Source organism: Tursiops truncatus, chromosome 9, assembly GCF_011762595.2.
Source record: "Tursiops truncatus isolate mTurTru1 chromosome 9, mTurTru1.mat.Y, whole genome shotgun sequence".
Lineage (NCBI taxonomy): Eukaryota > Metazoa > Chordata > Mammalia > Artiodactyla > Delphinidae > Tursiops > Tursiops truncatus.
Genome location: NC_047042.1, coordinates 44,611,174 through 44,626,149, shown reverse-complemented (window position 1 = coordinate 44,626,149; position 14,976 = coordinate 44,611,174). Strand labels below are relative to the sequence as shown.

The 14,976-nt window shown below is 40.4% G+C and overlaps 2 protein-coding genes across 5 annotated transcripts in view; one reads left to right on the top strand and one right to left on the bottom strand.

Moving 5' to 3' along the window:
- UMAD1 (UBAP1-MVB12-associated (UMA) domain containing 1) overlaps positions 1–14,976 on the top strand; it is a 271,475-nt gene that overhangs the window by 10,976 nt on the left and 245,523 nt on the right. Inside the window, exon 3 of one of the 4 annotated variants that reach the window (XM_019927866.3) lies at positions 9,306–9,398. The exons of 1 other annotated variant lie outside the window; for it this stretch is intronic. The gene's annotated coding sequence lies outside the window, so the exon portion shown is untranslated. 2 more of the 4 variants (XM_033863049.2, XM_019927873.3) reach the window with 2 other exon arrangements.
- On the bottom strand, positions 9,740–13,008 carry RPA3 (replication protein A3). Its single transcript, XM_004330037.4, has 4 exons — positions 12,763–13,008; positions 11,627–11,701; positions 10,694–10,802; positions 9,740–10,123 (listed from the first exon to the last, which is right to left on the bottom strand). The coding sequence occupies exons 1-4, from the start codon at positions 12,859–12,861 to the stop codon at positions 10,041–10,043; spliced, it is 366 nt and encodes a 121-aa protein (XP_004330085.1). The 5' UTR covers positions 12,862–13,008; the 3' UTR covers positions 9,740–10,040.

The following is a 14,976-nucleotide window of genomic DNA, read 5'->3' as shown; positions in this document are numbered from 1 at the left end:
AAAAGCAAAGCTATACAGACAAAATCACACAAAGAAGCACACACATACCCAGTCACAAAAAGAGAAAAAGGGAAAAAAATATGTATAAAAAAAAAGGAGGAAGAGAGCAACCAAATCAGTAAACAAATCTACCAATGATAATAAACTCTAAATACTAAATTAAGATAAACTTAAAACCAGAAACAAATTAGATGCAGAAAGCAAACCCCAGGTCTACAGCTGCTCCCAAAGTCCACTGCCTCAATTTTGGGATGATTCGTTGTTTATTCAGGTATTCCACAGATGCAGGGTACATCTAGTTGATTGTGGAGATTTAATCCACTGCTCCTGAGGCTTCTGGGAGAGATTTCCCTTTCTCTTCTTTGTTCGCACAGCTCCTGGGGTTCAGCTTTGGTTTTGGCCCCGCCTCTGGGTGTAGGTTGCCTGAGGGCGTCTGTTGTTCGCTCAGACAGGATGGGGTTAAAGGAGCAGCTGATTCGGGGGCTGTGTCTCACTCAAGCCGGGGGAGGGAGGGGTACGGAGTGTGGGGCGAGCCTGCGGCCGCAGAGGCCAGCATGATGTTACACCAGCCTGAGGCATGCCGTGTGTTCTCCCGGGGAAGTTGTCCCTGGATCCCGGGACCCTGGCAGTGGCGGGCTGCACAGGCTCCTGGGAGGGGAGGTGTGGTTAGTGACCTTGCTTGCACACAGGCTTCCTGGTGGCTGCAGCAGCAGCCTTAGCGTCTCATGCCCATCTCTGGGGTCAGCGCTGATAGCCGTGGCTTGCGCCCGTCTCTGGAGCTCATTTACACGGTGCTCTTAATCCCCTCTCCTCGCGTGCTCGCAACCAATGGTCTCTTGCCTCTTAGGCAGTTCCAGACCTTTTCCTGGACTCCCTCCTGGCTAGCTGTGGCACACTAGCCCTCTTCAGGCTGTGTTTACGCAGCCAACCCCAGTCCTCTACCTGGGATCTGACCTCCGAAGCCCAAGCCCCAGCTCCCAGCCCCCGCCCGCCCCGGTGGATGAGCATACAAGCCTCTCGGGCTGGTGAGTGCTGGTCGGCAGCGATCTTCAGTGCGGGAATCTCTCCGCTTTGCCCTCTGCACCCCTGTTGCTGTGCTCTCCTCCGTGGCTCCGAAGCTTCCTCCCTGCCCACCCCCCTGTCTCCACCAGTGAAGGTGCTTCCTAGTGTGTGGAAACTTTTCCTTCTTCGTAGCTCCCTCCCAGAGGTGCAGGTCCCGTCTGTATTCTTTTGTCTCTGTTTTTCCTTTTTTCTTTTGCCCTACCCAGGTACGTGGAGAGTTTCTTGCCTTTGGGGAAGTCTGAGGTCTTCTAGCAGCGTTCAGTAGTTGTTCTTTATGAATTGTTCCACATATAGATGTATTTCTGATGTATTTGTGGGGAGAAAGGTGATATCCCCGTCTTACTCCTCTGCCATCTTGAAGATCTCTCTAGGTATAGTTTTTGAGTTCATATGTACTGGTAATGTATTTTCCCTGAATTGCCTAAAATATATTCTTAATTTTGTACCTCAGATAGGTTTAAGTTATAAAATAAGGAAGAAAAGCAACATAGAACATATATTATTCATCTTGAAATGACATTTTAAAGTTTTCCTTAAGAAGGGTTAAAGCAGGATATTAATGCCAGTTTTAGCAGATTAATATTCTGGTGACAAATGATAGTAAATCAATTGAGTGTCCCATTCTACTTCCACTGGTAGCTCAAGTTTACATTTGGGAAAGTCACATTGTATGAATTTATGATGAGAAAACAGGGAAGGGATAGAAGGCTTTGCAGCTGTCTTAAATTCTTTTTTTTTTGGAAACAAGTGGGGTAGAAATATATACATATCATATCTCATACTGAGTTGTTTTCATGACTTAATCATACTGCTGAGAGTGAAGGAAATTGCCCAGTGGGTTAATTCCTCTAGGTCACTGAGTTCTAAAAGTAAAAGAAGTCTACAAATTCCCCTGCTTTGGAGGCAGTGGATTCTAATTTCTAGCTCCTCCCTTGATCCATAATATGTTCATCTGGAAGACATTTAGTCATTTCTGAGGAGATTCCAAAATGAGGCAGCTCTTGGTCCACTGTTCGCCTCTCATGAAAGGTCAAATACATGACCAATTAAGGCATAACATTTCTGAGCAATATGAAAAAAATAATTGACTCACTAGGACCCTGATTACTTAAAAGAAAAGATGAATCTCTGTAAATAAATGTATTTTCTCATCAGGTCTAATGTTTTCATAACACTTAAAGCTCCTCAAAAGCTAAAGAAAAATATTAAAATGTTTAAGTGAAATGTGATACTGTTTCTGGTTTTCTATAGAGTTATGCTAAATTTTTTTAATGCAGTTTGGCTTTAAATGATCATTGTATATTAAGTGAAGTTGAATTAATGAAAATAAATGTTAAGACCTAAATAATATTCATTTCGAAAATGAATATCTAAGGTAAAAATAATATTAAGTTATCTAGCTTTTTAATTAGCTATTATTCAATAGAAGAATTTCTCCTTGCTGATTATATCTCAAGATTCAGGGTGACAAGATACCAAGATCTTTCAGTGAAACCATTTTTTAAACCTATTATTACTAAATGAACTTTATTACTTCAGTATAACATTTTATGATGAGAGATTCTTCTTACCAGCCAAAATAGTTGCCTGATTTTCCTTGGTAATATTTCAAACTTCTGTGAAAACTTAATAGTCTTTTTTTGAAAAAGGGGGCTAATTAAGTCACAGTGTCATCTATGGCATTGCCCAAAACTGTTACACAGCTTATATATTTTCCTTTCTTCCAACTTACAGTGCTCAGTGTTTGAGAATTGGCTCTAAGTTTTCTCAATTTTGCATCTTAAATACTGCATTATGTAGAGTCCACAGAGGTTGTTGTTCTTTACTTCCCCACCTACAGAAATAATCAGGTTGAAAAAAATGTTTTTCATATGTGAAAGCACTATAGTTCAGTCCAAATCTTAAAGACAACAAAATTCTAAAGAACATAGTGTCCTGCCTCTGACATTTTGTAATATGTAAAGAAGAAACAATGGCATGCTAATGAAAACTTTAATCCTTGCCCCCAAGATGAGTGTATTACCCTATAAATTGTCCATAGCCTACACCTCTGGTCTTAATTAGCCATCTTAAAACCCTATGCCCTGTACCCTGAGAAAACCATAATTCACAAAGAGTCATGTACCACAATGTTCATTGCAGCACTATTTACAATAGCCAGGACATGGAAGCAACCTAAGTGTCCATCAACAGATGAATGGATAAAGAAGATGTGGCACATATATACAATGGAATATTACTCAGCCATAAAAAGGAAAGAAATTGAGTTATTTGTAGTGAGGTGGTTGGACCTAGAGTTTCATATAGAGTGAAGTAAGTCAGAAAGAGAGAAACAAATATCATATGCTAACACATATATATGGAATCTACCAAAAAAAAAAAAAAGGTTCTGAAGAACCTAGGGACAGGAAAGGAATAAAGACCCAGACGTACAGAGTGGACTTGAGGACACAGGGAGGGGGAAGGGTAAGCTGAGACGACGTGAGAGAGTGGCATTTACATATATACACTACCAAATGTAAAACAGATAGCTAGTGGGAAGCAGCCACATAGCACAGGGAGATCAGCTGGTGCTTTGTGACCACCTAGAGGGGTGGGATAGGGAGGGTGGGAGGGAGACGCAAGAGGGAGGGGATATGGGGATATATGTATACGTATAGCTGATTCACCTTGTTATACAGCAGCAACTAACACAGCAATGTAAAGCAATTATACTCCAATAAAGATGTTAAAAAACAAAACAAAACCCTATGCTCTAGGTCAACTGAGGTCATAAAGAACATAAGAGGCTTACCTCAAACCAATATCACAATTAGGAAGTAACTTGAAACCTATGCTTTATTAATACTCTAGATTTAGCATCATCTTTTTAGGAATGATAACCTGTGGTACTAGGATGATTAGTTTTCTTTCAGCAACTGATCAGAATCGAACTCCAAGTGAATTAAGTAAGGGAGGAAACCAAATTGGAATTTCACTAAATAGAACCTACAGAATTTGGTTGTTCTTAATCATGATGGATTTCTTTGAAACCTTAGACCAGTTAAAATTAAATAGTTCTGAGTTGAGACATCTTTGGCAATTATGCTAAACTGCCATAGATTGAAATTTCAGAGGTTAGGGACTTTGTTATATGTATTTCTAGCAATTAGCCCAGGACTTGACACAAAATATTTGTTGAGTGTCTTAATGCACATTAAGTTAATACCTTAAAAGACAACCTCAAAATGCTATAAATTTAGTAATACTAGTTTATCACTCAAAGTGATACCCCATGAAGAGATGTTTTCAGAGTTGGTTTTAATTTTGTCTTTATCAGATGAAAATAAAAACAATCATTTGAAAAACATCTGTAAAATTATGACTGAAGGCAACCACTTTGTAGCTCCTCATCCCTCACATTAGATTCTGTGTGATATTCCTTTTAGAATTTAATATTAGGGAAAAGTTTGATTGTCGTGATAAATTTAAGGTTATTAAAATTCTATGGCCTATATTATTCCTTCCTTTTCCTAGCTTCCCAGGCACACCTGGAGTTAAATTTAAAGCCTAAGTTTATTTCCTCTTGAGTGTTTTTGTAGTTGTTATCTCCTTTTTCGATATGTTTTCCCTTTTTATTTTTGTAGCCTAGTCCTTTTTAGAAATGTGTGATACATATGTTAGTAATGCCAGTGTTTTATCCTCAGTCGTCATCTTCCGTTCTTTGAGCTTTCAGCATCATTGATTGGTCTTTGAAACTCTCTTTCCTTGCCTTTCATGATATTCTTTCAGTGAATGAATATTTATTGAGTGCTTACTAGGTGTTGGGCACCACTGGGGTCCTTCTCCTGACTCAGTCACTCTCCCACTGCTGTTCCATAAGTGCACAGTTCCCCCCTAGGTTCTGTGGTTTTCTTCCTCTGGATGCTGTTCCCTGATTTAGGAACACAATCCCTAACTTGAAACTCTTGGAGCCGTATGTACTTCAGAATTCAGAATTCTTTGATGTTAGAAAAGTCAGAGGGTATATTTACCATATGTTATGAAACACCCTTCCCAGAGGGGCAGCACCCTCTACTCAAACATGGTAATATTTCTTCAGTGAAGCATATGAGTATTTACTGGAAGTAGAATAAAGACTATAAGTAGCCTCACTACAATTCTTAATCAGATTTTGTTGCCAAATGCATTTTGCCCCAAATTTAGGAAAAATGGGTTTCAAACCATTAGAGATTTCTAAGTGGTAGATATCTTAAAGTCTACTCTAAATATTAGGCAGGTTGTCTCTCAAATCTCTGTCTGGTCCTACATTTCCAATATCTTCTGGACATCTTTACTCAAGGGCCTATTAACTACTTAAATTTGTATTGAAGTGAAATTATTGCTTTCTCACCTGTTGATCTCATCCTTGGTTCTTACCCTGTGTAAGTCCTAGCATCATCACTGAGTCCTATGGAATCCATTATCCTATGGAATCCATTATAATATATTCTCAACTCCTGGCCTCCTATTCTTTGTCGCTTCACCAAATTATGGTTCAGGCCTTCATAACCTCTTCTCTCAGCTTTGTGGCTTCTCAAACCAGGATGGATGAACTAATTTATTCATACACTATGTTAGGCATTGGGAAATACAAATAAGACAGGTTTTTAAGCTACAGTTTCTTCATCTATAAGGGCCTCTTCTTAGTGGGGAAGACTAATTAGAAGACTGGTTAAATAAATTAGGAAACACTTGGCACAGTGGATATTTTTCAGCCATTAAAAAGCATGAGATAGGGCTTCCCTGGCTGCGCAGTGGTTGAGAGTCTGCCTGCCGATGCAGGGGATGCGGGTTCGTGCCCCGGTCCGGGAAGATCCCACATGCCGCGGAGCGGCTAGGCCCGTGAGCCATGGCTGTTGAGCCTGCGCGCCCGGAGCCTGTGCTCCGCAACGGGAGAGGCCACAACAGTGAGAGGCCCGTGTACCGCAAAAAAAAAAAAAAAAAAAGCATGAGATAGCTCAGTATGTTAATTGCCAAGACTTATTAAACAAAAAATGCATGTTGCAGGGCAGTATATTGAGGTCCTACAGACAGTTTATGTAGAGAAAGTTCTGGAAAGCAATCCACCAATCCATAGCAGTGTCTTTGGGGAGACAGTAGGAAATTTACTTTCTGATTTTTGTAGTGTTATAAAAATATATAATCTATATATATTTTTTAATCCCCAAAAAAGCTATGAGCAAGTTAAGTGTGATGAGAGGAATATAACATAAAGCAACTAACTCTGCTTGCCCAAGTTAGGGAAAGCTTAGAGAATGTTTTCCTTTGGGCATAGAGACAGACATTCCAGTCAGAGCAGAGAGCAAGTTCAACAGCATCCGGATCTTAAAGGGTCTAGTGTGTTGTGGCAACAGTAGATCAGCGCTGGAGGGTTGCTTCCAGGGGAGAGTAGGATTTGGGACTGAGGTGAGACATGGTCAGATTGCAGAGGGTCTGAACTGCTAATTAGAAATGTGGACTTGACCTAGTCACTGGGGAGCCTCTGGCGGGTGTTGATTTTGTTTTCAATGCTTTTTTTTATTTTGGAGTAATTTTAGATTTATAGGGAAGTTGCAAAGATAGAGTTCCTCCCCTCACCCAGTTTGTCTCCTTTTATGTTACCTTACATTATCCTGGTACATTTGTCCAAACTAAGAAAGCAACGTTGGTACGTTAGTTAAGCTCCAGACTTTATTCAGATTTTACCTGTTTTCCATTAATGTCCTGTTTGTGTTCCAGGAGCCAGTCCATGATCCCACATCACATTTAGTTGTCATGTCTCCTTAGTCTTCTGTGCTCTGTGAGATTCTGTCTTTCCTCATTACCTTGACAGTTTTGAGGGGTACTGATCAGTTTGTAGAATGCCCTTCAATTTGGGTATGTCTGATATTTTCTCATGCTTAGATTGGCATTATGCATGTATGAAAAAATAGCACAAAGGTGAAGCGCCTTTCTTATCCCATCAGAGGGCACACGATTTATCCACATGTCATCACTGGTGGTGTTAGCCTTGTTCACTTCATTAAGGTCATATTGGCCAGGTTTCTCCACTGTAAGCTTTCCAGGAAGTTTTCCCCTATTCACACTTCTCTGGTTTTTAAACTTTGTAGTATCGATTGTAGTACAATCGATGTTTAACGCAACTCTATTGGCCGGGTGATCGGAAGAGGCTGGAAGCAGTAAGTCCAGTAATATATTTAGGGCTGTTGGAATAGCTCAAGTGAGAGATGACAATTGTCTGAACTTGTAGTGGCAGTGGCAGTGAAAAGGTGAAAAAGTGAAACTTGTGGCCAATTCAAGCTTTTCTGGCCAACAGAGTGGCTTATGGTAACTTTAAAAGAAACAAATCAAAATCACTTCACACCCATTAGTATAGCTATAATAAAAAAGTCAGATAATAAGTGTTGAGGATGTGGAGACATTAGAATCCTCAAACACTGCTGCTGGGAATGTAAAATGGTATAGCCACTCTGGAATACCGTCTGGTAGTTCCTCAAAAGTTAAACATATTTACCATTTGATACAGCAGTTCCTCTCCTAGGTATATACCCAAGAGAAAGAAAAAATATGTACACACAAAAACTTACACATGAATGTTCATAGTTCATTATACCTAAATGGTGGAAACCACCCAAATGTAAAGCAACTGATGAATGGATAAACAAAATGTGGTATATCCGTACAGTGGAATACTTTTGGCCATAAAAAGGGATGAAGCACTGATATATGCTATAACACAGATGAACCTTGAAAACATTATGCTAAATCAGTCAGTCACAAATGGCCATATGTGATTCCATTTATAAGAAATATCCAGAACAGGTAACTCTATAGACAGAAAGTAGATTAGTTGCTTCTTAGGGCCAGGGAGCGGGTAGTGGTGGTGTAGGGACTGGGCCATGACAGGTAAATGGTACAGTTCTTTTTGGGGTGATGAAAATGTTCTAACATTGATTGTGGTGATGGGTGTACAACTCTGTGTACTAAAAGCCACAGAATTGTACACTTGAAATAGGTGAATTATATATGTGAAATATCTTTAAAAAATTATTACTAAAAAGTCAGGGAACACAAGGCAGGGGGGCTGCATCTATTCAAACTACACTCATTCAAGCTAAAGCGCTGGTGGGACATGCAAGTGCAGATGTTGAACAGCTCAGAGGTGAGGCTGGGGCTAGAGAAATGGCACCATAAATCATTACTGTAAAGGATTCACTTGTCAGAAAGCAAGGTACCCTAGTCATTTAGTCCACCTTACTGAACATAGTAGTTCAAGGGAAGGTTTCAAACAGGACACCTTTAACATTTAATAGCACTGAGTTTTCCGAGGTTAACACAATTGAGGACTGACCCCTTCTCTAGCACTGGAGATAACACTGTGTTATTGAGATTAGCTGATGTCCCTCCTACACCTAAATTTCAATTACGATTGTCTTTACTTCCTGTAATAAAATGCTTTACCATGAGTAGCTCTGTTGCTTAAGTAATTTGTAGAATATTTTGCGATGAAAGTTGAAATTGAAGATGGTACCAATTTAAAATAAATATTTCTGGTATAATTTACAACCTAAATGGATTTAGAATTAGTTTATTTCCTCACTGAAGAAAATGGGTCAGGCCATAAAACTTGTGGCCACATAGGACACCAGTTACTCTGTATTACTGTCCTACCCTTGTGACACCCGTGCCTGCTCACTCCCAATGGTACTTGGTGGTATGAAGTACAGGTCAGTAGGAATTTCATATTAAGGATAATGACAGTTGAAAAGAATTAAAAAAAAAATTAAATGATTCCACCAACTGTTTTAATGATCAGGTATCCCTTTTTTGGCCTAGTGAATGCTCAGTTTTAAAATCCTGAGAAAGAGATGCTATGATGGTTACTTTTATGTGTCAGTATGACTGAGCTAAGGGATACCCAGATAGCTGGTAAAACATTATTCTGGGTGTATCTGTGAGCGTGTTTCTGGAACAGATTAGCATCTGAATCAGTAGGCTGAGTAAAGATGGCCCTTGCCAAAGTACGTGGGCATCATTCAATTGGTTGAGAGTCCAAATAGAACAAAATGGCAGAGGAAGGGCAAATTTGTTCTCTCCTTGAGCTGGAATGTCCATCTTCTCCTGCCTGCAGACACTGGAGCTCCAGGTTCTCGGGCCTTCAGACTCTGGGACTTACACCAGCGTCCTCCCAGTTCTCAGGTCTTCAGACTGCGAGTTACACCATCATCTTCCCTTATTTTCAGGCCTTCGTACTCGCACTGTATTATACCACCAGCTTTCATGGTTCTCCAGTTTGCAGATGGCAGATCCTGGGACTTCTCAGCCTCTATAACCATGTAAGCCAATCTGCATAACAATTTTTATATATATATATATATATATATATATCCATATATATCCTATTGGTTCTGATTCTCTAGAGAGCACTGACTAATGTAGGTACTCACAAATTACATAAGATGTTGGATTCTATTTGCTGTTTTAATAAAATCATTTTTTCAGAGTGTCAAGGAAGTAATTAACATGGTGTAATTCATGAGGTAGCAAGTAAATTCTTAACACAATTGGCCCAGGGTTTCATTTGGTAAGTCTAAGTCCTGACCTTACAGCTATGAAATTCCAAGTTTGTGCCTGAATAGATGACTAGAAGAATAAGAATGATATGACCAACGATATGTATCATTTAAACTTTTATTAATGAAACAGAAAACTAAACTCAGCCAGCTGCTTTTTTCTTGCATCCAATCTGACCATATGCCAGAGAAATGATTCTTTATGAGGACTTAGGTGAGAACTGTCAATAAACCAGTTCTGTTGAAAATGCCATACTGGACTATCTAATAACGTTAGGTAAATGAAATTAAAAAGAGAACAAATAGCAGTATTAAAAATCACAGGAGTCTCTCCTTTAAATAGCAGGGGCCTCCTTTAATAATCTTCAATGTAGCTCATTGGCAATCATAAAAAATTCATCAAGTTCAAGCATACTGCAAAACCCCCAAAGGAAAAAACTGAGGGAACTCATGGGTAATTTTCACAGCTTCGTTGTAAAGTCCAAGATCTGAAAGAAACAGTTCAGCAAACATTTAATCTACAGTGGAAAGCTGTAACATCAATTACTATCTAAAGAGTTATACCTATTTCTCTTTTCTCTCCCTTTTAGAGGTCAACTTGTTTTCACAATCCATTTCCTAAAACTGAGATATAGATCATCATATTTATTTAACTATGGCTCCAAAAAATAAAAGACATGGAGTATAGGAGACCACCCATTTTGACATCCATTGTACAGGCACAGTTCTTGCCTGGTTGTGTTTTAGGTGCTATGCATTATTTGATGCCTTTAATCTATATATTAAAATCAAACAAAACTATTAACATTATTTTTGTTTACCCCATTTAAAAAATTTTTCTTTCCACAAATATTAATTAATTAATCTTTGTTGAGTTTCCTACATACACAAGCACTGTTTAGAAGCAGGCCAAAATGTCCTACCATTTTCCTTTTGGATCAGAAAATTCTATAGAAATTGAAAACGTAACAGGACTGAAACTCAAGACCAAGATATAGCAAGTTAAAAATAAAATTGTTTTCCACCTAATTCCATGAATTACAGAACGTTTTATTTACCAAAAGGATGGTTATCTTCTTTAAACTGCACATAAGATGCACACATAATGGTTGCCTTGGCCGTTACTCTTCCAACTACTTCCACGATTCCAGAGATTTCTTCATCAAGCTAACACAAAGAACAAAATGTCAACTTGGTGTTATCACATTTTCAGTTGATAATTAACTTGGAAAATTGTTCTACAGTTTACTAATCTTATCTTTCATTTCATGTAGCAAAATCATTTTAAAATTTATCAATGCAAGAATGGAATTATAACTTGTTAAAAAACGTTTGAGTACTTATTACTGTTAGCATGTCACTAGTCCTGTTACCTTTAGCAGTGGCTTCGGGTCCAAAGATACAGTTAAATGTTTAAGTTGAAGACAAAATCACTTAAAGATACTGAGAATGTCCAGCATTTCCACAAGGAGTAATTTGTTTAAAAGGACCCACTGAAAGGAACTTTCTATTAACTACATTTGTACAGTGTGTTCTGCATCCAATAACCAAACAGCATACAGATCTGTCTTCATAAAAGACCAAGAAAATATTTTTAAGTACAATAAACATAAAATGTAAAAACAAATAAGTGACAACTGAAAATAAATGTAAACAAAAGTAGAAAACCGAATTTTAAAAATGTAAAACTCTTGAGGGAGGAAAAAGTGATTTAAACGGAAGATTTTTCTTATGTAATTTTCATAAGGAATGAGAATTGTCACCCAGCATTTAAGGGGTGTATTAAAAAAATAACAGAGCCAAAAAAATCATTGGTTAGAAATGTAAAGGGAAATATAATGTAAGAAGAGGACAAATATTTGATTTTAGAGAGGGAAGTTTGATAAGCTGGTCCTTCATACATCCACTCCAAGAATCAGAAACATGAGCAACAAACCAAAACAAGATGAAGAATTAATGATAATATACATAGGATTAATACTTAAACATACAGGCTCCATCAACTCAATAGTTCCATTTTTTCCTTCTCCATCTGAAAGAATAAACATTTTCCCAGTGGGATGAATCTGAAAAATAAAAATATTAAAAGTTTGACAAAAGATGAGCAGAGTGACCCAAACTTACTTAATCGATGCACACAAAGCAATTGTTTTTGAACAGTTTAACTGGTTCACATTATCGTGTGTTACCATACATACCTGATCAAACGATGCTCAGTTAAATCTGTATTTCAGATAAACAACAAACATTTTCCATACAAATGTGTCCTGTATTTTTATTTGCTAAATCTGGCAACCCTATGCTAAGAACAATTAAAGAGTCCATATTATCTAAAACAGATGATATGTTTTTAAAAATTAGGCATGAGGAAGTAAAGAGAGAACTGGTTGTCAGAAAACCTAGGTTCTAGTCCTGTAAGCGGCAGAGTGCAGTCAGATCTGGTTTGTATGACAGCTTTGCTACTTACTGAGGCCTTGAACCATACACTACTCCTAACCAATTTCCCTATCTGTGAAGTCCGAATACACCGATTTCAAGAAGATATGTGACTGAAATAAACTAGTAAGCCTTTATACAAAAGTTTTCTAGGTTCCCTGGTCCCGACACTTTGGGCCTGCTTCTCACCAGCAGGATGAAGGGCTGCACTCTAATAATGGGGTAACGTAACAGACTGGTATTGGATCCGTGAAGTACAGTCAAAGAATGTTTTATAGAAGAGAGACTTCAACGAGAAAACGAAGTCTGAGAAAAGAGGAAACTGCATAAAAGAAGGAAACAAGAAAACTGGGCTAGTTGTCAAATCTGGGTAACTAAAAAACCAGGAAGTAGATGGAGTTATGTCTATAATTTCCTTTAAGTAAATACAAACGAGGGTGGGACGCTAGAATTTAGAAAGGAGCGCGTTCGAAAACGTCGCGATTCCGCGTCCTAAAAGAAGCGCCAAAATTGGGCTGCAATGGTTAAAAAGTGTGCAAAAAGTTCCCTTGTGAGAAATAAAGCAATGGGGAGCGCAGTGATGCTATAAGGCTGTCCCTCCTCCTTCACCCTCCGTTACATACCCTGAGGCCGCCACCCTGACTGTCACGGGCCCCTCCCCCAAGAAGCCGAGGGTGGTGAGTGTGCGCACCTTCTCCAGCCTCCCTACGAAGCAAACGGGCTGGTCTATGAACTGAGCTAGCATGCTGGCGTTGATGCGCGCCTTCGGCGACTCCATCACGTCCACCATGATTGCAACGCAATGCCAGCAGCCGGCAGGAAACTAGCGGACAACTGAGACTGTGCGCCCCACGGACGTCTACGGGGCGGATTCCTCCGAAACCAATCGGCGGAGGCCAGCACTCTCGCTCCACCAATCAAACGCACGGAAATCTCGATAGCAATCGCGCAGTCCCCCGAAAGCGAAGAAAAAGGCAAGGACCCGTCCGGAAGTGGGGAATAGGCTGCTTAGTGATGCGCGGCGTCCCGGAAGTTACCTGAGTCTTCCGTGAAGCGTACGTGGAGGCGGGGCTTGGATGGGGCGGGGCTGAGGCTCCCTTCTGAAGTATCGGTCTTCCCCGCCGCGACTTAACCCCGGAAGCAGGGTGGCGGGCTCCTGTGCTGGTGCGGCGGGGGACTGCGGCGCGAGCTTCAGGTACCTCTTCTCGCGGGAGTCGCCCCAGCCTTTCTGTTGCGGAAGAGAGAGGCGGGAGTGGGTACCTGTTCCCCCGTGGCACTCTCGGTGCTGCGCCACCAGCTGTTAGCATTTCCCCGCCTCCCCTCTTCCACTTCTGCTTGGGAAGCGCGGGGTTCTTGCTGAATGAAACCTAGGGAGCGGGTCTCTTTTTGACCCCCGCCCTTCTGGAAACGAGAAGTGGGGTCGCCAGTGATTTTCATCGCCTTTGTGAAGCTCCTGCTGCTCGGTGGCAGAGGGTCGCTGATTTACCGCCCCAGCTGCGTTACTTTCCTTCGTCAGTTTCCCCACCTGTGAAAGGAGGGGCCTGACCCCATTACCTCTATGACCCTTTTTAGCCCCGACATTCTGGCCACACTGTGGAGGTGCGGGTTTTCTCACCTCACTGTTAGCGACGAATTGAAGCATTTGGGAGGGGGTGAGGGAAGGACCACTGGGCTAGGAGAGGAGACGAATTTAAATGGCTGTTAGATTCTGAGCAGGTGCGTTTCTTCCTGAGACATGATTTACCTAACCGCAGAATGAGGAGGTTAGATAACTCAATGGCAAGGTCCCAGCTGACTGAGTTTTGTGCATATGATTTACGGACTCTTTCTTCTTAACTCCCCAGGAATCTTTTTCCCTATTGCTTTCCACACCTCAGGACTCTGGAGGGGAGATGAGGAGGCGTGGAGGATAACGCGTTTGAAGGAGATTTGAGGGGATTCTTGAATCTGTTGCTGGCTCATGTGGCTGTTGATTTGGGGGGCTTTATCTTCCGGGATTTGATACCTGCCTTGCCAGCGATATTCCCGAATGAGTGCTCATTAAAAAAACCTGCCAACGGTGCTCCGGAAATTGGAAAAAGAAAAATCGGGGGGGGGGTTATTATTAGTTTTTGGAAACCGAGTCCATCAGTCTGCCTAAAGCCAATTCAGGTGCCTATCTAGAGTCTCCAGTTTAGTCCCGCAGTTGCCTTAAGCTAAGAAGTTCCTGTTTGAGACGTCACGCGGCAATTTAAGATGGAAATCTGATGTGCCGTGATTAAATGATAGTTTGCATCTCTCCGTGTTTATTTAGCACTTAGCATCTATGTAAATATATTTGCCTTTTAATGTTGCTGTCACTGAAACATCTGAAGGATTTCGTTAAAAGATGCAGGGTGCATGTCAGTTGGTGCATAAAAAAGTGGTTGTCGGTGCAAGTGAGCAGAGCCTCTTTTATATTCCGTGCAGAGCCTTAACATCTTCTGCACTTCAGGGTTTGGAAACCAAGTTGATTGCATTATATAGGGTAGAGTACACATGAATATCTTTAATAGCAACTGTTTTTTAAAGAGCAGCCCTTAAAGCACCAGATGCTAATAGCACTGTTTTATGACAGTTAAAAAACCACTTTTGCCTACAAGAGCATCTTTTTTCTAAACAGGGAGATGAGCAAGAAGATAATTTAAAATAGCTTCTTGGATATTTTTTCAGTCACGTGAACTTTATTACGTGATATCTAATGCACAGAGAAGAGTATATATAGCTGATAGGTATAGTTTCCAGAGAAATGAAATGAGCCCATGTGGGCCTCTCATTTAGAGTAAGCAATGGAACTTCACCATTAGGGGTGGGCATCCTCAGTTAAGTCCTCCTCTCTACCAGCCAGAAAGAAACACTCTCTTGAACTTTGTGTTAAGCACCCTAA